We start from the raw sequence: 25,043 nt of genomic DNA on the forward strand, positions 1-25,043 counted from the left end.
TTCATGCCATCAGATTAAAGGCTATCTTGACAGAATACAAGGTATTGCTACTCCAATCTGAGTGGGCCACATCGTGACAGTAGAGGCGGCCATGGATTGACATGTTGGAACAAAAAAACTCATTTGCTCACCATTCCCCGAGGAACACTCACCAATCCCCAAGGAACACTACTTGTCAAAGACACACATTTCGTATCATCCTGACTCCTATTGTCAAGTCAATTCTTGGTCCAATTTGCCAACTTGTTCTGGAGTCCTTTTTGACTAGTTACCAAAGTGAAATCAAATCATGTCAAAGGCCTTACCAAAGTCCATGTGAACCACATCTACTGCATTGACTTATCAATATACATTGTAACCTCCTAGAAAAATTCAATCAGATTGGCCAAACGAGATCTGCTCTTGTCAAAGCCATACTAGTCATCTCTGAACAGTCCCTGCCTTTCCAAGTGATTATTACTCGTCCTTCACAATTTTCACCACTAAATTCCTTACTCCTGATGTTAGGCTCACAACGATAGAAACATAGAAAACTTACAGCACAATACAGGCCCGTCGGCCCACAATGCTGTGCCAAATATGTCCTTACCTTAGAAATTACCTCAGGTTACACTTAGCCCTCATTTTTCTAAGCTCCATGTACCATTCCAGGAGTCTCTTAAAAGACCTTATTGTATCCGCCTCCACCAACGTCAGTGGCAGCCCATTCCATGCACTCACCACTCTCTGCGTAAAAAACTTACCCTGACATCTCCTTGGTACCTACTTCAAAGCACCTTAAAACTGTGTCCTCTCGTGCTATCCATTTCAGCCCTGGGAAAAAAAAACCTCTGACTATCCACACGATCAATGCCTCTCATCATCTTATACAGCTCTATCAGGTCACCTCTCATCTTCCATCGCTCCAAGGAGAAAAGGCTGAGTTCACTCAATCTATTTTCATAAGGCATGCTCCCCAATCCAGGCAACATCCTTGTAAATCTCCTCTGCACCCTTTCTATGGTTTCCATATCCTTCCTGCACTGACATGACCAGAACTGAGCACAGTACTCCAAGTGGGGTCTGATCAGGGTCCTATATAGCTGTAACATTACCTCTCGACTTTTGAACCCAATCCCACAGTTGATGAAGGCCAATACACCTTATGCTTTCTTAACCACACAGTCAACCTGCGCAGCTGCTTTGAGTGTCCTACGGACTCGGACCCCAAGATCCCCCGATCCTCCACGGGTCGAGTCTTACCATTAATACTATATTCCACCATTGTACTTGACCCACCAAAATGAACCACCTCACACTTAGCTGGGTTGAACTCCATCTGCCACTTCTCAGCCCAGTTTTGCATCCTAGCAATGTCCCGCTGTAACCTCTGAAGCCCTCCACACTATCCACAACACCCCAACCTTTGTGTCATCAGCCAATTTACTAACTCATCCCTCCACTTCTTCATCCAGGTCATTTATAAAAATCACAAAGGGGTCCCAGAACAGATCCCTGAGGCACACCACTGGTCACCAGCCTCCATGCAGAATCTGACCCGTCTACAACCACTCTTTGCCTTCTGTGGGCAAGCCAATTCTGGATCCACAAAGCAATGTCCCCTTGGATCCCATGCTTCCTTACTTTCTCAATAAGCCTTAAATGGGGTACCTTATCAAATGCCTTGCTTAAATCCATATACCTTCAATGTGTTTAGTCACATTCTCAAAAAATCCAATCAGGCTCATAAGGCACGACCTGTCTTTGACAAAGCCATGCTGACTATTCCTAATCATATTGTGCCTCTCCAAATGTTCATAAATCCTGCCTCTCAGGATCTTCTCCATCAATTTACCCACCACTGAAGTAAGAATCACTGGTCTATAATTTCCTGGGCGATCCCTACTCCCTTTCTTGAATAAGGGAACAACATCCACAACCCTCCAATTCTCCGGAAGCACTCTCATCCCCATTGATGATACAAAGATCATCGCCAGAGGCACAGCAATCTCCTCCCTCGCTTCCCACAGTAGACTGGGATACATCTCATCTGGTCCCAGTGACTTATCCAACTTGATGCTTTCCAAAAGCTCCAGCACCTCCTCTTTCTTAATGTCTAATGTTCAAGCTTTTCAATCCGCTGTAAGTCATCCCTATAATTGTCAAGGTCCTTTTCCATAGTGAATACTGAAGCAAAGTATTCAGTAAGTACCTCTGCTACCTTCTCTGGTTCCATACACACTTTTCCACTGTCACACTTGATTGATCCTATTCTCTCATGTCTTATCCTCTTGCTCTTCACATACTTATAGAATGCCTTGGGGCTTTCCTTAATCCTGCTCACCAAGGCCTTCTCATGGCCCCTTCTCGCTCTCCTAATTTCATCCTTGGGCTCCTTCCTGCTAGCCTTATAATCTTCCAGATCTCTATCATCACCTAGTTGTTTGAACCTTTCTTAAGTTTTTCTTTTCTTGTTGACTAGATTTTCAACAGCCTTTGTATACCATGGTTCCTGTACCCTACCATCCTTTCCGTCTCATTGCAACGTACCTGTGCAGAACACCACGCAAATATCCCCTGAACAATTGCCTCATTTCTGCTGTACATTTCCCTGAGAATATCTGTTCCCAATTTATGCTTCCAAGTTCCTGACTGACTGCTTCATATTTCCCCTTACTCCAATTAAACGTTTTCCTAACTTGTCTGTTCCTATCCCTCTCCAATGCTGTGGTAAAGGAGATAGAATTGTGATCACTATCTCCAAAATGCTCTCCCACTGAGAGATCTGACACCTGACCAAGTTCATTTCCCAATACCAGATCATGTACAGCCTCTCCTTTGTAGGCTTATCCACATACTGTGTCAGGAAACAATCCTTATCACACCTAATAACTTTCACCCCATCTAAATCCCTTGCTCCAGGGAGATGGCAATCAATATTGGGGAAATTAAAATCCCCAATTATGACAACCCTGTTATTATTGCACCATTCCAGAATCTGTCTCCCTATCTGCTCCTCAATGTCCTTGTTAACTATTGGGTGGTCTATAAAAAACACCCAAAGTTATTGACCCCTTTCTGTTTCTAACTTCATCCACAAAGACTCAGTAGACAATCCTTCCATGACTTCCTCCTCTTCTGCAGCCATGACACTATCTCTGATCAGCAATGCCATGCCCCTACCTCTTATGCCTCTGAAACATCTAAAGCCTGGCACTCTACGTAACCATTCCTGCCCCTGAGCCATCCAAGTCTCTGTAATGGCCACAACATCACAGCTCCAAGAACTGATCCATGCTCTGAACTCACCCGCTTTGTTCCTGATGCTTCTTGCATTAAAATAGACAGGTCTCAAACCATCAATCTGAATGCATCCCTTCTCTGTCACCTGCCTATCCTCCCTCTCACAGTCTACACACATTCTCTACTTGTGAGTTCTTCAGTTCAGTTCCCACCCCCCCTGCAATTCTAGTTTAAACTCTCCCCAATAGCCTGAGCAAACCTCCCTGCCAGGATATTGGTCCTCCTCGGATTCAAGTGCAACCTGCCCTTTTTGTACAGGTCACATCTGCCCCAAAAGTCATCCCAATGATCCAGAAATCTGAAACCCTGCCCCTTGCTCCAGTCCCTCAACCACACATTTATCCTCCACCTCACTCTATTCCTATATTCACTGCTGCATGGCAGAGACAGTAATCCCGAGACTACCACCTTAGAGGTCCTGCTTCTCAGCTTCTTTCCTAACTCCCCTCTTCCTCTCTTTTCCTACCCATGTCATTGGTACCAATATGTACCACGACCTCTGGCTGTTCACCTGCCCACTTCAGGATATCGCGGATGTGATCAGAAACATTCCGAACCCTGGCACCTGGGAGGCAAACTACCATCTATGTTTCTTTCCTGCGTCCACAGAATCGCCTGTCTGACCCCCTAACTACAGAGTCCCCTTGGCGACAGCTGTGTAGGGATAGGGTTCGTATTCTGGAGATGAGAAAGAACAACCAGAAGACAGCAGAAGAGAGCCAGGAGAAATGCAGCCATGGTTGCCACCACTACCACCATACATACATGTCCCACCTGCAATAGAGCTTGTGGGTCTGGATAGGACTGTATAGTCATCAAAGATCTCACTGTTAAAAGGAGTGGACGTCGTCATCAGATTTCGATGGACAACCGAAGAAGAGTACCCTATCACTGCTGCCATTCTCTTCCTTTCCCTACCCTTCTGAGTAACAGGACCAGACTTTGTGCCAGAGGCACAGCCACTGTTGCTTCCCCCAGGTAGGCAATTCCTCCCCAACAGTACTCAAACAGGAGTACTTATTGTTGAGAGGGACAGCCACAGGGGTACTCTATAGTATCTGACTCTTGCCCTTCCCTCTCCTTACTTTTACCCACTTGTCTGTCTCCTGAGGCCCCGGTGTGACTACTTGCCTATAGCTCCTATCTATCACCTGCTCACTTTCCCTGACCAGACAAGGGTCATTGGACTGCACCTCCAGTTCCTTAACACAGTTCCTCCGGAGCTGCAGCTCAACGCACCTGGCGCAGATGTGACCGTCCATGAGGCTAGGAGTCTCCTGGACTTCCCACATCTGACACCCAGTGCAGAATACTAGCCTCACAGACATACTTCCTATTCTTCATAGGCAACTTACCTTGCCTCGACCCATCATCGCCGAAGCTCTGTGGAACCCACGGCCTCCTACTCCGACTCCCTCTCCCTCTGGCTCTGTCACCCGCTTTATAAAGCTGTCTTCTTTTTAGATCTTTCTCCCCGGTCTAACTTGCTGACGTCCACACGTTTGTGCAGTTGTCCCTTGATCAAACTGTTGAAGAAAAAGCTGTCTTCTTTTTAAATCCTTCCCGCCAGTCTAACTCGCTGATATCCACACGCTTGCGCAGTTGTGCCTCGATCAATTGCAATTGGCAGGATTTTCCATGCTGCCTTCCTTGGTGTTTATCAGTGATGAGATGATATAACCTATCCACACTCACTGTGGTCACCTGAGAAAGTTGAAGATCCAATGACACAGGGAGGTGCAGAGGCCCAGGTTTAGGTAGTAAGGGGATGATGGTGTTGAACACAGCCTATAAAAGAGTAGCCTGATGTACAGATTATTTTGCTGTTGTCTTGGTGCTCCAAAGCAGAACAAGAGACCCAGTGAGATTGTGCCCACTATAAACAGTTGAAGCAGTAAATAAATTGCAGTGGGTCCAGGACCCCACACGGGCAGGAGTTATTCTAGCTATGATCACCCTCTTAAAACATTACATCACAGTAGATGCGAGTGATGCTAGATGATAGTTATTGAAGCAGCTCACCGTACTCTTCTTCAACACCAGTATGACTGAATACTCTTTTGAACCACATAACAACCTCTCACTCCAGTCAGTTGGTTAGCACAGGTTTTCAGTACCCGGTCAAATAGTACATTATCAGGGCCTGACACCCTTTTGAAGGATGTACTGGCATCACCTTCTGAGACAGAGATCACAGGATTGCCAGATGTTGTGCAGATTCACATAAATGTAGTCTACTTCTTCCCTTCAAAAAGTGATTAAAAGACTCTGAGCTCATTGGGAACTGAAGCATCTTGCCATTTATGCTATTAGGTACCTCACTTGTGGATGTCAAGGATTTTAAAATCTGTCAGAAACCCAACAATCTCTTGCATTGTCTTCCATAGTAGCTGGGATAAACCAATCCATTGACTTCATATATACTTCCCATTGCCTCAAGAAAACAGACAACATAATCAAGGACCCACTTCTACCCTAGTCTTTCTCTTCTGTTCCTCTGCTGCCAGGGAGAAGATATCATAGTGGGAGAGCACAAACCACCAAGGTCATGGACTGCTTCTATCCCACTGTTATCAGATTCCTGAATGTATACTAAAAGATGACTTTCGATCTTCAAATCTTGCATTTTATCTGTATTGTACTTTCTGTAAATGTAATATTGCACTCAGTATTGTTTTCTTTAACTATCTCAATGTCATTATATATGGAATGATCTGTCTGAATGGTAAGCAAAACAAAAGCATGTCACTGGTTCATTATTATCACATTTACTGAGATACACTGACAATCTTATCTGGCCCTGGAGATTTATGCACCCTTAAAGCCTATTATGGTATCGAGCACCTCCTCTTCATGCAGATACCACAGAATTTCACTTTCCTTTTCACCAACTTATCCAAATACAAATTCCATTTCCTTTGTGAAGATCGATGAAAAATATAAATTTTTCACCTCATTTATAACTGCTGGCTCCACATAGAGCAACTTAATGAGCCCTACTCTTGCCCTGGTTATTATTTGTTCTTAATCTAATAAAATGCCTTCATATTTGCCTTAAATCTGTACACTAGTGACTACTCTTTGCTTTCCTAACTTTTTTAACCATTGGCCTATACTTTGTATATTCTTAAGGGCCTCCCACGTCTGTAGTTCTGCCCTTTGCTTCCATGTTCCTATTTATTCAACATGTGATATCCCTTGACATTCAGGTTCGCTATACATTTTATGTAGTCACCATCTCCAAAATACCTCCCTCAACACCCCCTGCACCAAGATATGTTTCTTGTTGGTTCCATATACTGTGTCAAAAAAGCTCTCAAAAATTACCTAAGCCACTTATGTTAAGTCTTAACTTTTTATGTAAACCTTATATTAAGGTTAGTAATTGGGAAATTCCCTAATACTATAACCCTACATTTGTTACACTTCTCTGGTCTTTACACATATACCTGTTCCACTTTCTCCTGTGGATTGTTGGCAGATCAGTAATAAAGACCCAGCAAAGTGAGGACATCCTTTTTAATCCTTATCTCTACCCATATGGTGACACTTGAGAAGCCTTCTTGTATATTCTCCCTCAACACTGAATGAATGCAGTTCCTAACAGTGCATTGCTACCACTTTCTTACAAACACCACACAGCCCCCACAATATCACATGAAAAGTCTGTACTTCAGAATACCTGACAGTCCTGCCCATATTTCAACCATGTCTCAGTGATGGCACAGATCTTTGATAATTAGAACTTCCAGTTCTTATACCTTATTCAAGACTTAAATTAAAATAATATGTAATTTATCTTTGAATTTCCCTCATGTACATTTAGTCACCTGTTCTGTCCAGTGGACTAATTTTTCTTCTCAGGGTGACTGTACATCTATTCTGGTTGCCCTGCCAGCTCAACTTGAAACTCCCCACAGAAAGCTAATCCCATTCTGATTTAGGTGCAACACATCCCTCTTATAAAGGTCCCAACGAACCAACCAAAAAGCCAATTCCCTTTCACCATCACATTTTTAAATGCCTTTAAACTCCTACGAATGGAGTAACTGCAGTTATTTTCTGTTGATGATGGAAATCCAGAGACATTCTTGCTCTCTAATTGCTCACATGTCACACAGGCAGAACACAGTTTACCCTGTTATTTCCTTTGGTTCTTGTTTACTGATAGCCTGAAGTAAAATTAACATGTTTGCTTTAATTAAAATTAGGAAAGCAGTAGAAGCCAAAATTATACCATAAATATTTCTGAGGGCTGTAGGGCGGAAGGAACTTTGATAACTTTGAAGGAACTTTGAACTTTGATCATGATATCTCAGAAAAATATTAAAATTTAAAATAACTTAAAACAGCCAACACTCATAACAGTATATTTGATATGTAATTTTACACACCTGCATTGATTTTAACAGCTTCAAAAAGGTTCTAAAACCTTCTAGGAAATGTTCTCTCTGCCGGTCTGTCCAAAGAGGTGGTTTGCTGATTAACACATATCTGCAAAAAAGATACAGACACTGGAAGAGAAATTACAGTGCTCTTTTCTATCATATTACAAACTATTTGTCCACATCTTCCCACTGTATTTTATACAATTCCTACTTTTTTCACCCTTGGGGTTATCTACTTTAATTTATTCATTTTTTCCTCAGTATTGTTGTTAGACAATAGACAATAGGTGCAGGAGTAGGCCATTCGGCCCTTTGAGCCAGCACCGCCATTCACTGTGATCATGGCTGATCATCCACTATCAGTATCCAGTTCCTGCCTTATCCCCATAACCTTTGATTCTGCTATCTTTAAGAACTCCATCCATCTCTTGAAAGCATCCAGAGACTTGGCCTCCACAGCCTTCTGGGGCAGAGAATTCCATATATCCACCAAAATTATCCATCATCTTGTTAAGATGAATATTTATCACCACCCCTAACTGGCCAGAAGAGGTGGTGATGTACCTTTCTGAACTGCTGCAATCCTTCTGGGGAAGACAATCCTCGGATTTAAAGCCCATTAATGTGAAGGCAGTGACATACAGTTGCAAGAAAAAGTTGTGAACCCTTTGCAATTACCCAATTTTCTGCGCTAATTACTCATAAAATGTGGTCTGATTTTCATCCAAGTACCAATAATGGACAAACATTATCTGCCTGAACTAATAACAAACAAACAACTGTACTTTCCTGCAGCTGCTGATCAGACTTGCACAACGGCAAGGAATGTTAGACCACTCTTCCATACAAAACTGTTTCAGTTCATTAATATTTCTGGGATACCTTGCATAAACAGCCCTCTTTAGGTCATGCCACAGCATCTCAATTAGGTTAAGGTCTGCACTCCGACTTGACCATTCCGAAACATGAATTGTCTTCTTTTTAAACCTTTCTGTTGTTGACTTACTCTTCTATTTCAGGTCACTATCTTGTTGCATCATCCAACTTCTATTAAGCTTCAGGTGACAGACCGCTACCCTGACATTCTAAGGCGGGAGGAGAAGATAGCAGCACACCACTCTCTGATGAAAATGATATCGTATCCATTAAATAGGGGCCATGGACAACTCTGATTTGATGGAGACAGACGTGAAAGCACAGAGGAACATCTGAAGAAATTTCTGAAATGCCAGTTCGCTGCCGCTGTTACTGGGCGATCGAGAATCTTCCGGAGGGAAGGCCTCAAAATCTCCGACTTTGCCTGCTGCTGGCGACTGAGACGGAGGTCGAATCGTTTGGATAGAGATGGTGCTCGGTACTCGGTGTCGGAGGGCTGATCGGAAGCTCAAAGTTTTCGGACTGTGGTCGGGCATGGCAGGGAGAGTTTTCTTCCTTCTCCTGTCTGTGTGAGATGTGGGACTTTCGAGAAACTTTGAACTCTTTTACTGTGCCATGGACTGTTCTTCATCAAGTTATGGTATTGTTGCACTGTTGTAACTATATGTTATAATTATGTGGTTTTGTTAGTTTTTTCAGTCTTGGTCTGTCCTGTGTTTTGTGATATCACTCCAAAGGAATATTGTATCATCTCTTAAAGCATGCATTACTAAATGGCAATAAAAGAGGATTGCATGTCCTCATAATCTAAAAATGTCTTGACACAATTTTGAACTCATTGTTTTGTCAACAATTGCAAGCCATCCAGGCTCCAAGGCAGCATAGCAGCCCCAAACCATGATGCTCCTTCCACCATGCTTCACAGTTGGGATGAGGTTTTGATGTTGGTTTGCAGTGCCCTTTTTCCTTCAAACACAGCAGTGTGCATTTCTGTCAAAAAGTTCAATTTTTGTCTCATCTGTCCACAGAACATTGTCCCAGAAGCAATGTGGAACATCCAGGTAGTCTTTTGCAAACTTGAGACTTGCAGCAATGTTTATTTTTGGAGAGCAGTGCTATCCTCCATTGAGTCCTTCCATGAACACCATCGTTTTCAGTGTTTTTCTTATAGTAAACACATGAACAGAGACTTCAGCAAGTTCTAGATATTTCTGCAGGTCTTTTGCTGTTACCCTTGGGTTCTCTTTCACCTCCTTCAGCATTGCATGGTGAGCTCTTGGTGTGATCAATGCAGGATGTTCACTCCTAGTGAGAGTAGCAACAGTACTGAATTTCCTCTATTTGTAGAGGATTTCTCTTGGTGTGGAATGATAAACACTCAGGTCTTTTATAAATTCTTTTGCAGCCTTTTCCAGCTTCATGTATCTCTACAATTCTTCTAAGGTCCTCTGATTGTTGTTTTGCTCATGGCATGGTGCACAAAAACAAATCTTTCTTGAGAAAAGCAGTCTCTGTCAGTAACCTGACTTTGTGGGTATCTCTACAACCCACACCTCCAATCTCATCTCACTGATTGGAACTCCTGACTCCATATAGCTTTTGTAGAAAGCATTACCCCAGAGGTTCACATACTTTTTTGAACCTGGACTGTGATCGTTAAAATTGTGTACTCAGTATTGACAAGTAGTAGTACAATTGTGTGTTATTAGTTTAAGCAGATTGTGCTTGTCTATCATTGTGAGTTGGATGAAGATCAGGCCACGTTTTATGGGTTATTAATGCAGAATACCAAGCAAAGTGCTCCTAAACTTTTTTTTTGAGCAACTGTACATTTCGAAGTCAAGATAGCATATTGTCAAGTAGTTGTGATTCCCTATGCCTGTTGCCCTCAATTGATTTGGTGATAGTAGTCACAGGTTACAATTTGGAAAGTGCTTTCAGAGAAGCTGGGCAAATAACTCCTGCACATTTTGTAAATGGTACACAGTACAGTGCTTGTGTGATGGTGGATAGAAGAAATGTTTAGAGTTGTGGACAGGTACCAATCAATTGGTGTTAGGTTTAGATTACTGTTGGAGCTGTACTCATCCAGACAAGTGTGGAGTATTCTATTACACTCCTGACACACCTTGGAAATTATGAATAAGCATTGGGTGTCAATGAACTGGGCATTGTAGATGAATTGTCTTCACACCTTGAAAACTCCTTTTGAAACCGCATGGGATAGATGGAAAATGCCACAGCTACCAATTGGCTCAACTTTAATCACAATTTTAGTCAGCAGCTGAGGTGAGAGCACCAAGGTGCCAATTGATTTAGTGTGGAATCAAGGAGTTATCCAGAACAAAGTAACCAACTTCATTGATATGCCATCTACAAAGCAAAATATTTATTCTCAAACATATGACCTCTCAACAACCAAGACAGAAAGTGCATGGGAACACCTTTGAAGCTGCATACCATAGTGACTTGGTCCTTCATCGCCCAGGACCTAAATCCTGGAACTGCCTCTCTAACATCCCCTCTCCATTAAAGTATTGTGACCACAATGAGGCCCATCATCAAGGACAATTCGGAAAGGGCAATAAAAACAACCCTTGTCAGTAACATCAATATTCTCAATCACATTATCAGTGTAAACTGCAATTCACCACAAACAAGAGATTCATTCTGCTACTTGAGTTCTGTGTGAATGGAATAAGTACACATTGGTCAATGATAACACAGATTGGTCCATTTAAAAATGTTGTTTTCTGCAGAGTGACTCCAAATTGTGAGCTGGTTCAGATTACCCCTGTTCCCCCACAAACCCCCCCACCCCAGCTTGCAATTTGGGGCATCACAATAGCATAGCAGTTAGCATAATGCTATTAAAGAGCCTGCAATCCGGGTTCAATTCAATCACTGTCTGTAAGGAGCTTGTACGTTCTCCCCATGACTGCGTTGGTTTCCTCTGGATGCTCTGCTTTCCTCCCACATCGGTCACATGGCTATAACTGGAAGGCACAAACTCGTTTGGCCAGAAGAGTATGTGCTGTATCCCTAAATAAAAAAAATAAATCCTATGTCACATTTAATTATCTCTGACACAAAGTGACCAAAATGGAAAAGTATTTCAAACAAAATTGGTCACTTTTGAAGAACAATGAATGAAGAAAGATTCCAGTGGCAAATCAGAGTGAATGCATTATATTGTGTGGCAAAGACCAATAAACTACAAAGGTCTAAACCAACATGAAAAAAAATCTTCTGAATTAATTATTTCTACAAAGTCATTCTTCCTCAAAAAGCATTTCATATCAAACCACTTCATAACTTTAAAAGACAATTTTTATTATTAATTTTTTGAAGTCTCTTCTTTTTCTTGTTTTACGGCGGTTGGCACCCAGCTTAATGGTGCATTACCACCAACTTCTGCTCCGGAGTGTATAATAGACTTGCATTCTAAATCCCTTCACCCAATCTCTCACAAACACATACCCTAACCTACACTTTATCCTTCCATCTTTGGTCATTCTATTCCTGCTTATCCATCATATCCTATATAAAAAAAAACCCTGTACCCCTTAAGAAAGCTAAAAATACCCTGACCTGTGCTCTCTCACTCATGCCCAGCAACCCTTTTAATGTGAATTACTGCACCCCCAATTCCCTTAGATTGATTCTCATCCTCTCTCTGTATCCCATACTTCCTGCAACTCAGAACTACATGTTCTACTGACTCTCTTCCTGACATTCCTCACACAATCCTGGTGTTTCCCTATCATCTTCAATGTTTTGTTTAACATAGTGCCCCAGCCATAACCTAGTCCACACAGTCTCCTCTCTTCTGTATCCACTACCTACCCTAGTAGCTGCAACACTCTTTCGTAGTTGATATAAATGCCTCCCTTTCCCCTCCCTGTCCCATCTTTCTTGCCACATTTGGTTGATTTTTTCCCAGATTACACACTTAACTGCTGCTTTACTGATACTAATGTGCATTTCTATATTTTCTTTCGTTAACACCCTCTTCGCCAACTCATCCACCCTCTCATTCCCCTTCACCCCTACATGTGCTGGAACCCATAGAAATTTTACCAGACCTCCCTGATTTGCAATTCTTGTGACTGACTGAAGGACTTCACAAAGTACATCTTGCCAACTGTTTGAGTGAAAAGACTTTAAACTTGTTAGAACTGAGGATAAATCTGAGCATATCAACACTTTGACTTGTCTAGCTTTCTCCACCCATTGCAAACGCAACCAACACTGCCAGCATCTCCACTGTATACACTCCTAACTTATTTGATGTTCTTCTGCTGATTCCAATTTCTTTTGCTGGTATAGCCACCCCAAACCCTGTCATTCCTGTTTCAGGTTCCTTAGCACCATCTGTATAAATCTGAGTATGATCACTATACTTTTCCCTCACATGACAGTTAAGTGCACTTACCAAATCAGTTTTACATTTTCCTTTCCTTTTTACCTCTAACAAATGCTAGTCTATGTTAGGCCATACAAGCTTCCATGGAACTACAACTAGATACTAAGTACTGAAGGACTTAACCTTAGATCAAATACTCCACATTATTTAGCAGTATCATTCCCTACCCGACTAAAGTTATCCCTCTGAAACCTCCCACTTTCCCAGCACTCCGGCGACACTCCTTTTGCAGGGTGAGAATCATTGTGCCCATTTTTGAAGTCTCTTAGCACTTCGAGGCAATTGCAGCATATTCCTGTGGAGGTGCAGCAGGGACACATCACAGACTGTTCTCACTGGAGCAATAAAGGTACAGATAACAAAGTGCTGGAGGAATTCAGGCAGGTCAGACAGGAGGAGGTCAGGCAGCAACTGTGGAGGGAAATAGACAGTTGATGTTTTGGGTTAAGACCCTTCATTTGGATACAAGTTTGAGGTGGAGGGGAAAAGTAAAGCAAGTAACAATTCAGGAATGATGGAAGTGATGCAAAGGTTTGCGAGGCTTCCTGCAAATGGCCACTCAGTGAAGTACCACAGACGAATCAATGGAGTCATAAAAATGATCTACATGTGCATCCATATTTCTGCAGTACTTTTCCTTAAGTATAAGAATCACAAGGTTTTTGTCAGCAATTAAGTATTTTTTGAAGTTTAGTTGTTATAGTTGTAGTTGTTACATCACAAATGTATCAATTTGTACCAGATCACCTATTTGATGTTAAAGGAAAAAAAGTGGGCTGATTCAAGAACAGTTCATGGATTCACATCTTTTTTTCCTTTGCTTATACAAAAGCAGCCTGCATACAAGATTAATTTATTTGATTCATGCTTTGTTGATTTTATCACTCCACATTATGCAATTCAAGTCCTTCAAAATAAAAACTCAAGAAGTTAAACAATCCAATCAAACTGAGAAGTGCGGTTGAGCAACTGTGTCATTGTACCAGAACTCCGAATAGCTGGGTTTGAAGATGCACTTACTTAAGATCATAAAAGACCATTTGCTTCCTTAGTGATTTTTCCTGGTAGCTACTCTGAAAGTGAAGCTTGCCATTATCCATGTGCTCAGAAAACAGCTCAATTATGGTCTCGATGATGATTCTTAGTGCACCATGTTCTTCAATCAAATAACGAGCCTAACAAAAAGTAAAAGTTCACTGTAATATTCAATCAAAATTGATTATAGAGCAATTAAATTAGAACCACTTCACTTTTTGCTACAATTTTTCCTGTGAGGCTGAGGAACAGATAAGCTGGTGAGAAAAAGGAACAAAAATTGTAGCATCTCTGAGAAACAAAGAGATTTTCCTCTCAAAGATGGTGCCAGATCATTGATTAACAATTAACAGCTCAGGTTTCAAACTGATCTTCATTACAAATGTAATTTATCTAATGTCAATCATTAATCCCTGATGATCTTCGGAGAAGGCAAGTTCTAACCTGCGCACCTTAGGTTCGCAGAACGTGCACACAATACTTGTCCTACTTACCAGTGTTGGAACAGTAAATATTTGTACAGACTGAGCAGTCACAGATATGTTTCGATCGTGATCATCCTCCACAAAATTAAGCTGCAATTGCTTGTAATGCTGTTGGGAATAAACAGATAATCTTTAAATCACAAAGCACATAGAGAAAAACTTGCTGGCCCAGCCACCAAGGTGAAAAATTTGTAGAATTTACTGCACAGGAACAGGTCACTTGGCTCACAAAATTCATACTGATGTTGACACTCCATACAAGGTTTCACTCACTATTTACTTCATTTTACCTACAGAAACAATGAATATGCTATTTAGCCCCGAGTGTATAAATACGCTAACGCTAACCTTTATTCCTTGATACAAGCTCTCTGTAACCTTGATTACAGCATGGACCAAAAGCAATTTTTGGTCCAAGCTGTAATCAAGTTTATAGTACAAGGGAATAGGAATGGCCGATGAAGGATCAGGGACAAATTCCCCTTCTCTCACTTGTTCAATTAGATCACAATCCACCCACTTCAAGAACATGTTAATGTTTTGTAAAACTTACTAGGCTTTAAATACACTTATGACTTGGCTCCACAGCCCTCCATGGCAGTGAATCCACAGATTTCAACCCCCCGCCCAACTTTACCTAAAGAAATGTGTCCTCTTATCAGTTTTAAAGGGAGATCCCTTAATTATGAGGACTTACTCTTAGATCCTAAACTTCCCTACCAATGGAAACACCCTTTCTATATCCTTATCCCCACCGGTTCTTCCTCGTGCACTGAGCTTCATGGTAAACGCATCTGTTGTAGTCACCTCAACTCTTCCATGGAGTTGCAGGTTCTACATTCCAACCACAAACTTAGTAAAGAAATTCCTTTTGAACACTTATTGTATTTATTAATGATCATGCTATACTTACTATCTTTGGTTCTGGGCTTCCTCTCCAATAGTAATATCACATTAACATCTATACTATCAAACACCACTGTGTTTACCAAAAATGTGGCATCTTTGTCTAAGGAATTACCCAAATTATTTGACTAAGCCAGGGAATGTTCTTTTGCTGTACTTATGTTTTGCTATTACAACAAAAATATTATGCTTTGATCCTCTCTACTTGTCCTCGGTTCTGAATACAGGGCAAACATGATACAAACCCACTTCCAAATCTCACCGACTGAAGTACAGCAGGGATGATTGACAAACAACGAGACAAATGGTCTCCTGTGGTGTAAATTTTCTTTAATTCATTAAATGATAACACTTACTGTGATAAATTCAACAGCAAAGAGTCGCTTGTATTCTGTTTCCATCAGCAAAATGCACACTATTAATTCATGGAAGACTTTGCGAGCTCCTGCATTCAAAAAATTGCACATTCACATCGTATTTTTATTTTTCTGCTTTTGCAAATGCCACATTTTTGTTCTCAACGATTAAAAAACTACAGCTCAATGAAATTAATTAATTTCTGCAGTCATGGGCACAGAGCTCATTCTGATTGCCAAATGCATCCAAACACTCAAAACGTTTTCCATTCAGAGCACTTCAGAATACTACAGGTCCTTCCAGCCTTTTGAGCCGCACTGCCCAGAACCCACCTATTTAACCCTGGCCTAATCACAGGACAATTTACAATGACTAATTAACCTACTAATTTGCATGTCTTTGGATAGTGGGAGTAAACCCATGTGCACATGGGAAAGATCATACAAACTTGCTAACAGAGTGTTAGTGCATATTCTGGAATTAAAGTATGTAGCAAATATTAACCTCAGCAACTAACTTCAGCAACCAATCATTAGACCTGAATGGGGATTGTAGATAAAATTTAAAATGCATCTCTGGACAATAGTTTCCTGAAGCTGCGAACACTAGTTAATTGCAAACCAGTCAAAGCTGATTAATATTCATTTTGGGTGTCTGGAGCATGGGGATGAAGGAGGAGATGAGAAAATTCAGTACATTGAAACTACAGAATTGTCCTTTTTTATATGCTAAAGATCAATGTCATGTAAAATTGGTTCAAACGGGCCTCTTCCTCCAGGACTGTCTCATTTTGTTGAATAAAGCACTTCTATATCTATTAGCTTCAGTGTCTCTCCGGTGGCTATATTCATGTTACAACACAAGACGACATCAAAATTGAACTCTGACCATCCTCAGCTGTAATAATGTCGCACTAACCACTGCATTACGATGGTGCCCCATAATAAAGAAAAAGCATAGCTAGAGTTGTAAATTTTATAGGTTCCTGTTCATGCAAACAGAAGGGAGAACTGTTACAGCACCAGCAAAAAACAGATAGCATTTAACAGATCGGTCAGTGGGTTAACCAACAATTCTACTATGAAGGTTTCCACGAAGTACCATCAGATTTGGTGGTGAAAGAAACCATGAAATGAATCTATTTCAAATGATGCCCTCTTCAGCAAATCAGCTGTCAATCAAGTGAAAATTATGCATAGAAATCAAAAAGCTGCAGATGCAGTAAATCTGAAAAAACAGGGAAAGCTGGAAACACTTAGCATGCAAGGCAATAAATTTGTAAATTGTCTTTCTTTGTCACATGTACTTTGCTTGACATGCCATCCATACTTATCTTTTGTTTCATACAGAGAGCAAATCTGCATGGAGTATTGCAGGTACAATCCCAACAATACCCTCTAAAGTGCTATCCTCAAGTGAGAACTCAATCCGAAGTGCTCAGTTAAGTGGAGAAAAGTTAAGAATGGAACTCATTTCAGATACAATCCTGCATTAGGATGGCATATTCATTTTGAAATTATTGAGCATCAGAACAACCAAAGGGCACCACAGTGGTGAAGCAATTAGCGCGACACTATTAAAGCTCAGGATACTCCAGAGTTCAGAGATCAATTCTAGCACTATTCTGTAAGGCGGCTCTGTACATCCTCCCCATGGAACGGGTGCTCCAGTTTCCTCCCACAGTCCAATGATATACTGGGTAGATTAGTCAGTCACTGTAAATTGTCCCATGATTAGGTTATGGTTAATCGAGGTTATGGGGTTGCTGGGACAGCATGGCAGAAATGGCCTACTCCGCTCTGCATCACTAAATAAAATTATGTCAAATCCAGTCTTCTGAATGAGAAAGAAAAATTCTTTTAAGAACACAGGAAACAGTATAAACATATTTGTGGATATCTTGTGCCTAATCAATTAGAATTGGATGTTTAAGACCCAATTAGAAAATACCAAAATATTGACTAACTCACCTTTCCACAATTTGGTGTCAGCTAACATTAATTTGCTGACCAGGCAAGGTTGATCCGAGCCTGGAGGTTGGTGAAGTACAACTTCACAGAAAATTTGACGCAATCCAGCTATACAAAAGAAGAACAAACATTTTGTATCTACTCAAACAAACTCCCAAAACGCTTTCTATTAACAGACTATGGACCCATGGAATAATTCCACTTGCCAGGATGAACGCTGTTGCAACAACATTCATAGTTTGATCCCATAAAGTATTGGTCTCCAACCACCGGGCCGCAAAGCATGTGCTACCAGGCCACAAGGAAACATTATGATCTGGCGATATGAAACGATATGAGTCAGCTGTACCTTTCCTCATTCCCTGTCACGCCCACTGTTGGAACTTGAACGCACGCGAGGTCATTACATAAGGAACCCCCTTCGAGGATCGCTGTCTCCCATCACTCCTCGATGGGACTGTCTTGTTGCAAGGAAACAAGCCCAGGGCTCCCATTGATTCAGTCATATTGGTGTGTTGCAATGATTTTATATGTTCATACGGGGAAAATATATGCTGTATTTAACACTAAATTCGTTAGATAAACCCTTTTAGAAACGAAATTGAGTGTATTAGTCACTTATAAGTGACTTATAGTTGACTTATTATCTATATCCGGTCGTGATTAATAACCAACCCCCCAACCCCCCACCCCGGTCGGCTGGTCCGCAAGAATATTGTCAATATTAAGACGGTGCAGAAAAGGTTGGGGACCCCTGCCATAAAGCATATTGCTTGATTGACATACCTTTAAACATTCACTACTACTGCGTCCTTGCTGTTGTGTATACCATCTCAACAGTTTACCATGACTTTTTCCTGTAACACTTTCCAAACCTATTACCCCCTCTGCATGCAGAGGAACAAAGGCAGCTAGCAGAATCGATACCACTGTCTGCAAGTTATCCTCTAGATCTCACACAAACATGAAATGTAAAGACTCCAAAGTTCCTTCGTTGCTGCTGGGTTGAAATAGTGGAACTTCCTATAGTGGCAATAACAGCTGGCCCTGCTTATGAGCACTTTATAAAAATCTTTAAATGATGCAAATTTATCCTAACAATGCTTTTGGCAGTCAAGCTTGTTAAATTTATGCATTTCTGCATTTCCATGTAGTCTCAAGAGGCGGAGAAAAGTGCATTAAGTCAACGGCTCATCCAGTTAATAAGGACTGGAGAAATACTTATTTGGACCACATATCCAAGCAGGTGAAGACATTAAACTCCAGGAAGTTAACCTGCATGTACAATTAACTGCAATAAAAAGGAAAGTATTGTGAAGGAGGTGATACTTGAATTGATGCTGCTTTAAAATAAATACACACCTTGTTTCTCTAACTTGATCAAGTTAATTTAAAAAAGAAAGATTAAATAGATTAGTGGATAATATATACCCCAATAAAGTTTCACACAGTCAGATAAAAGATTTTGGACTAGGTGCAACTTTGAGTACCTAACTTATCACAAAATTTCAGGCTGAAGCTATCTATTAACAGAAATAGGCAGACATTTCTTAAGATATTCATGTCTGTCTGGCAGTGCATTATGTTGGGTCTAAACTATTGATCACCAGTGATGGTCTAAGAGACAGTATTAATAGAAATACAAGTTTGCAAATCTCTTTCACACATGTCATTATATTGCAAGTGTTTGAAGACAACAGACGCAACACACAAAGTGTTGGAGGAACTCATCAGGCCAGGTAGCATTTATGGAAAAGAGTACCATCAACGTATCAGGCTGAGACCCTTCATCCTGATACCCTCGAGCAGCGGTCCCCAACCACTGGGCCACGGATCAATACCGGGCTGCAAAGCATGCGCTACCGGGCAGCGAGGAAACGATATGATTTGGTGATACGAGTCAGCTGCACCTTTCCTCATTCCCAGTCACGCCCACTGTTGAGCCATTACACACACGAGGTCATTACCCGCACGTCATCCATGTCAGTGCGGGAAGAAGATCAACTCTTTGAGCTTGCAAATGACGGCGGGCTGAAAAGTATGTTTGACATAACATCTCTGCCGGCATTCTGGATCAAAGTCAAGGCTAAATATTCTGAGATAGCCACAAAAGCACTGAAAATGTTGCTTCCATTTCCAACATATCTCTGCAATGAATGCAAGGAAAACTAATTGCGGAATAGACTGGACATAAGGAACCCCCTTCCAGTATCGCTGTCTCCCATCACCCCTCGATAGGACCATCTTGTTGCAGGGAAACAAGCCCAGGGCTCCCACTGATTCAGCGACATTGGTGTGTTGCTTTTATATGTTCATACAGGGAAAATATGTCCTGTGTGTTTAATATCCAGAAGTTACTTAAAATGTTATGATGCTATTGACTTACTTATATAACCATATAATAATTACAGCACAGAAACAGGCCACCTCTACCCTTCTAGTCCATGCCGAATGCTACTCTCACCAAGTCCCACCGACCTGCGCTCAGCCCATAACCCCCATTCCTTTCCTGTCTATATTCCTATCCAATTTAACTTTAAATGATAATATCAAACCTGCCTCTACCACTTCTACTGGAAGTTTGTTCAACACTTACTTCAAGCTCCCCTGTCCTCCCCGATAATTGACTTATTGCTGTATTCACATGAGTAAAATATGCGCTGCGTTTAATATTAAATTCGTTAGATAAACCCTTTTAGAAACGAAATTGAGTGTATTAGCCACTTATCACCTATATTCCAGTCGTGATTAACACCCCCCCCCCACCCGAACAGAATGGCCAGAAATGATTTGTGGAAAACATCGGCACGTACACGCATACGCAAAGCACGCATGCGCACTGGTGCCCGCGCAAGGCTTCATGGTCATTGTAGTCTCTTTGTGTAAACAATGTATTTGGCTCTACTCTTGTCCGTTGGCAACCCTACCCCCCCCCCAACTCCCCCCGCAGGACCGCAAGAATATTGTCAATATGAAACCGGTCCGCAGTGCAAAAAAGGTTGGGGACCCCTGCTCTTGAGCATGTTCCACCACTGAATAAAATGGTAAGTGATCTGACTTCGACTTCAGCCCCACATCTATGGTAAAAATCTCCAAAGATTCACAGATCCTTTGAGAGGAGAAAATCCTCCTCATCCTCTTTTCCTAAATGGGTGATCTCTTATTCTGAAGCTTTGCCCTAGTCCCAGATTCCCTCTTGAATGGAGAAAACTTCCTCTTCATATCAACTAAGTCCTTTTAGAAACTTAAGTTTCAATAAGATGTGTCTGACTCTTCTCAAATCTGATGAACAAAAGCCCAACCCACTCAATCAAATATCCATTACAAACAAGCTTACTCTCCCACATCTAATTTGACAATCCCACCTTTCTCCTGTAATGATTCCACTGGGGTCATTCAGTTCTTCTGCCCATCTACTCCAAATATGAGACTTTCCCATAGGTACCTCTAAAATACCTTCCTTCATGAACGCAAACAGAATCTGCAGATGCTGGAAATCCAAGCAACACATGGTCTTGGCCCAACATATCAATTGTATTTTTTTCCCCATAGATGCTGCCTGGCCTGCTGAGTTCCTCCAGCATTTTGTGTATGTTCCTTAATGAATTTTGGTTTCCCTTCTACCACAGTTGACAGGACCCTCCATCATATTTCATCTATTTCCACACTTCTATTTCAGGTTGCACTCATACTTGCACAATTTCCAGATGGACCTTTACCATGCTCTGCTGGCCTGTGATATCACTTACTGTCTCTCCAGTTCTCCACACCATCATAGACCTACCCTTTCATTCTTCCCACATTCCCAATCCACCTCTCAGCCCCTTCTGCTCTACTTAAAAATTGCTTCTAATTTTTCCCAGTTCTGATGAAAGACCATCATATGTTAACTGCTTCTCCCTCTAAAAAATACTGCCTGTTCAGTATTTCCAATATGTTCTGTACTTGTTCTAAACTGACTTTTCTTTACAATGGTTCAACATTATTCAAGAGATACACTTGGAATTTTCCATTTCAGTTTGATCTTTCCAGAATTAAGAAACTTTGGAAAATCACAAGTGCACCTATCATTGTGGCAGCCACTTCTGAGGTTGACAGTCTGTAATCCCTATAGCTTTCTTAATAACAATTTGCCCAATTTTCTTATTCCTCCCTTTTGCCCTGATTTTATTCGGGAAGAAGAGTCTTCCACCATGAAGACAGATACATAGGATTTGTTTAAAATCTCCATTTCCTTATTTCCTACCATTATCTATTCAGTCTTGCTCTCAAAGCGTCCAATATTTAATGGAGCTACCATTTGTTATCTACTCTTTCTGGTAGTTTTTTTTTCTCCTAGACGTAACAAAACACATTGATGAAGGTACAGCAGTGGATGTAGTAAAGCATTTGATAAGGTTCCCAATGTGAGCCTCAGAAAGTAATGAGGCATGGGATCCACGGAGACCTTGCTTTGTGGATCCAGAATTGGCTTGACCACAGAAGGCAAAGGATGGTTGTGGATGGTTCGTATTCTGCATGGAGGATGGTGATCAGTGGTGTTCTGAAGGGATCTGTTCTGAGACCCCTCCTCTTTGTGATTTTTATAAATGACCTGGATAAGGAAGTAGAAGGGTGCTTTGTAAGTTTGTTGATAATACAAAAGCTGGAGGTGTTGAAGACACATTGATAGGATGCAGAACTGGGCTGAGAAGTGGCAAGTGGAGTTCAACACAGATAAGTGTGAAGTGGCTCATCTTGGTAGGTCAAATTTGAAGACAGAATATAATAATAATGTTAAGACTCTTGGCAGTGTGGAGGATCAGCGAGATCTTGGGGTCCGTGTGCATAGGACACTCAAATCTGCTGCGCAGGTTGACTGTGTTGTTAAGAAGGTGTATGGTGTGTTGGCTTTCATCAGCCATGAGGTAATGTTACAGTTATATAAGACCTTAGTTACTGGAGTACTGTGTTCAGTTCTGATCACTTCATGGCAGGAAGGATGTGGACGCTATAAAGAGTGCAGAGGAGTTTTACAAGGCTATTGCCTGGATTGGAAAGCATGCCTTATGAGAATAGGTTGACTGAACTTGGCCTTTTCTCCTTGGAGTGATGAGGGATGAGAGGTGACCTGATAGAGGTGCTTAAGATGATGAGAGGCATTGATTGTATAGATAGCCAGAGGCTTTTTTTCCCAGGGCTGAAATGGCTAACAAAAGGGGGCATAGTTTTAAGGTGCTTGGAAGTAGGTACGGGGGGGCATGTCTGAGGTAAGTTTTTCCACACAGAGTGGTATAAAAGGCATCCGTTCGTCTTGCGAGACCATGGATCTGCACCTGGAAAGTCTTCACTCTCCAGGGTGCAGGCCTGGGCAAGGTTGTATGGAAGACCAGCAGTTGCCCATGCTGCAAGTCTCCCCTTTCCATGACACCAATGTTGTCCAAAGGAAGGGCATTAGGACCCATACAGCTTGGCACCAGTGTCGTCGCAGAGCACTGTGTGATTAAGTGCCTTGCTCAAGAACACAACACGTGCCCACAGAATGGTGGGTTGTGTGGAATGCACTGCCAGTGAAGGTAGAAGCAGAAAAAATAGTGTCTTTTAAGAGATTCTTAGATAGGTACATGGAGCTTAGAAAAATAGAGGATTATGTAGTAGGGAAATTCTAGGCAGCTTCTGGAGTAGGTTACATGGTTGGCACAACGTTGTGGGACAAAGGGCCTGTAATGTGCTGTAGGTTTCCTATGTTCTATTTTCTAGGTTATCCTGATAATCTACTTTCACCCTCTACTTTCTGTTAGACCAGGGGTTCTCAATCTTTTTCACGTCATGAACCCCTACCATTAACTGAGGCGTCCGTGAACCCCAGGTTAGGAACTCCTTTGTTAGGTATTCTTTGTTGGTTTTTAAGCATTCCCATTTTTCTGTAAGATCATTAATTAACCACCCTGTTTAATTGCAGATGAGCTGATTTAAAGTATGTTGTCTAGTTGATTGAACAGCATATTCTAATAAAAATCTACACTGAATACACAAACAAGAGAAAACCTGCAGATGCTGGAAATCCGAGCAACACACACAAAATGCTGGAGGAACTCAGCAGGCCAGGTAGCATCTATGGAAAAATGTACTGTTGACACTTCGGGCCAAAATCCTTCAGCAGGACTCGTCAACTGTACTTTTTTCCACAGATGCTCTTTGGCCTGCTGAGTTCGTTCAGCATTTTGTGTGTGTTACACTGAATACATACGTGCCAACTTATGTAAAGATTAAAATTACCCATAATTATTGCAACACCTTTCTTTTAAAAAAAGATTCAGCCAAAGTTTTGTACTTGCCCGAACGACCAATAAGGTGGCTAAGCCAGGAGAGAAGACGCAAAGCAAATGCCTGATGGGATACAACACTTGAGTGAAGAATCTCAACATGAAGAGGTGACTGCAAGACACTGTCTAAAATATTCTGGAAGAAAAATTCGCAATAAACATTGTAATACTCTCCTCAGATTGCCCAAAAACATTTAAACGAATTTATTAGTTGTATCAGTGCTATTGTTACAATGGTAGTAACTACTCAGCAATTCATTCATATATCAAATGTCAGCAATCTGAAATATCAATCTACATCCTCCTTCAACTGCTGCTTGATCTGAGTACTGACAACATGCTCTCCATAACATCATGAATCAGCCTGTTTGGTTTACATGTGCTTTTTTCATTCTCCCACCACTTTTCATTTAGATTATGAGAACACTCAGTCCTCTTTTATTGTCATTTAGAAATGCATACATGCATTAATAATTTAGCAAATTACGTTTAACTTTACACCCTTATGCATCTCCCTCCAGCTTCTCCTTGTCTCATTTACTCCTTGTGATAATTCATTCTCTACATCACAGCAGCTTGAAGAATTCTTCCTGGGATTCATTAGTGACCACTTTATGTCTATTTCTCCTCACAGAAAACCAAAAGGTAACTAGGTATTTGTCAAAGGGGCTGATCAGCCAAGAAACATTATGATAATTTTGTTTCATGGCATGCATCACTGATTTCTATTAAATCACTGCCATGTTGCAAAATAGGGTTGTTCCTACAGCTGTTGAGCAGTTATCTTAAACAATGTGTGTTGGATGCATAGTGCAAAAAAATGGTACTACGTACAAAAACTTCAAGCTTTGTTTCTTGACACGAAAGCAATGTTCCATGTTTTACAGCTCTACGACCCTAGAGAAGAAACACAAAACTGCCAAATTGAAAAGAACTATATTGCAATGAAACAAAAAAACAACAAGTACACATGACTCAATATAGAAGCAAACTTGCAGTACACAATTATTTGC

General features: G+C 41.3%; 1 protein-coding gene across 4 annotated transcripts in view; it reads right to left on the reverse strand.

Annotated features, from left to right (window-relative positions):
* ubr1 (ubiquitin protein ligase E3 component n-recognin 1) overlaps positions 1 to 25,043 on the reverse strand; it is a 288,023-nt gene that overhangs the window by 177,055 nt on the left and 85,925 nt on the right. For all 4 annotated transcript variants that reach the window (XM_072264036.1, XM_072264044.1, XM_072264054.1 and 1 more), the window contains exons 7-13: positions 24,865 to 24,927; positions 24,043 to 24,166; positions 17,726 to 17,833; positions 15,755 to 15,843; positions 14,502 to 14,600; positions 13,993 to 14,147; positions 7,677 to 7,776 (exon numbers count right to left, since the gene is read on the reverse strand). In XM_072264036.1, coding sequence (XP_072120137.1) covers positions 7,677 to 7,776; positions 13,993 to 14,147; positions 14,502 to 14,600; positions 15,755 to 15,843; positions 17,726 to 17,833; positions 24,043 to 24,166; positions 24,865 to 24,927 — 738 coding nt within the window. The remainder of the gene's footprint in view (positions 1 to 7,676; positions 7,777 to 13,992; positions 14,148 to 14,501; positions 14,601 to 15,754; positions 15,844 to 17,725; positions 17,834 to 24,042; positions 24,167 to 24,864; positions 24,928 to 25,043) is intronic.

Source organism: Mobula birostris, chromosome 1, assembly GCF_030028105.1.
Source record: "Mobula birostris isolate sMobBir1 chromosome 1, sMobBir1.hap1, whole genome shotgun sequence".
Classification (NCBI taxonomy): Eukaryota; Metazoa; Chordata; class Chondrichthyes; order Myliobatiformes; family Myliobatidae; genus Mobula; species Mobula birostris.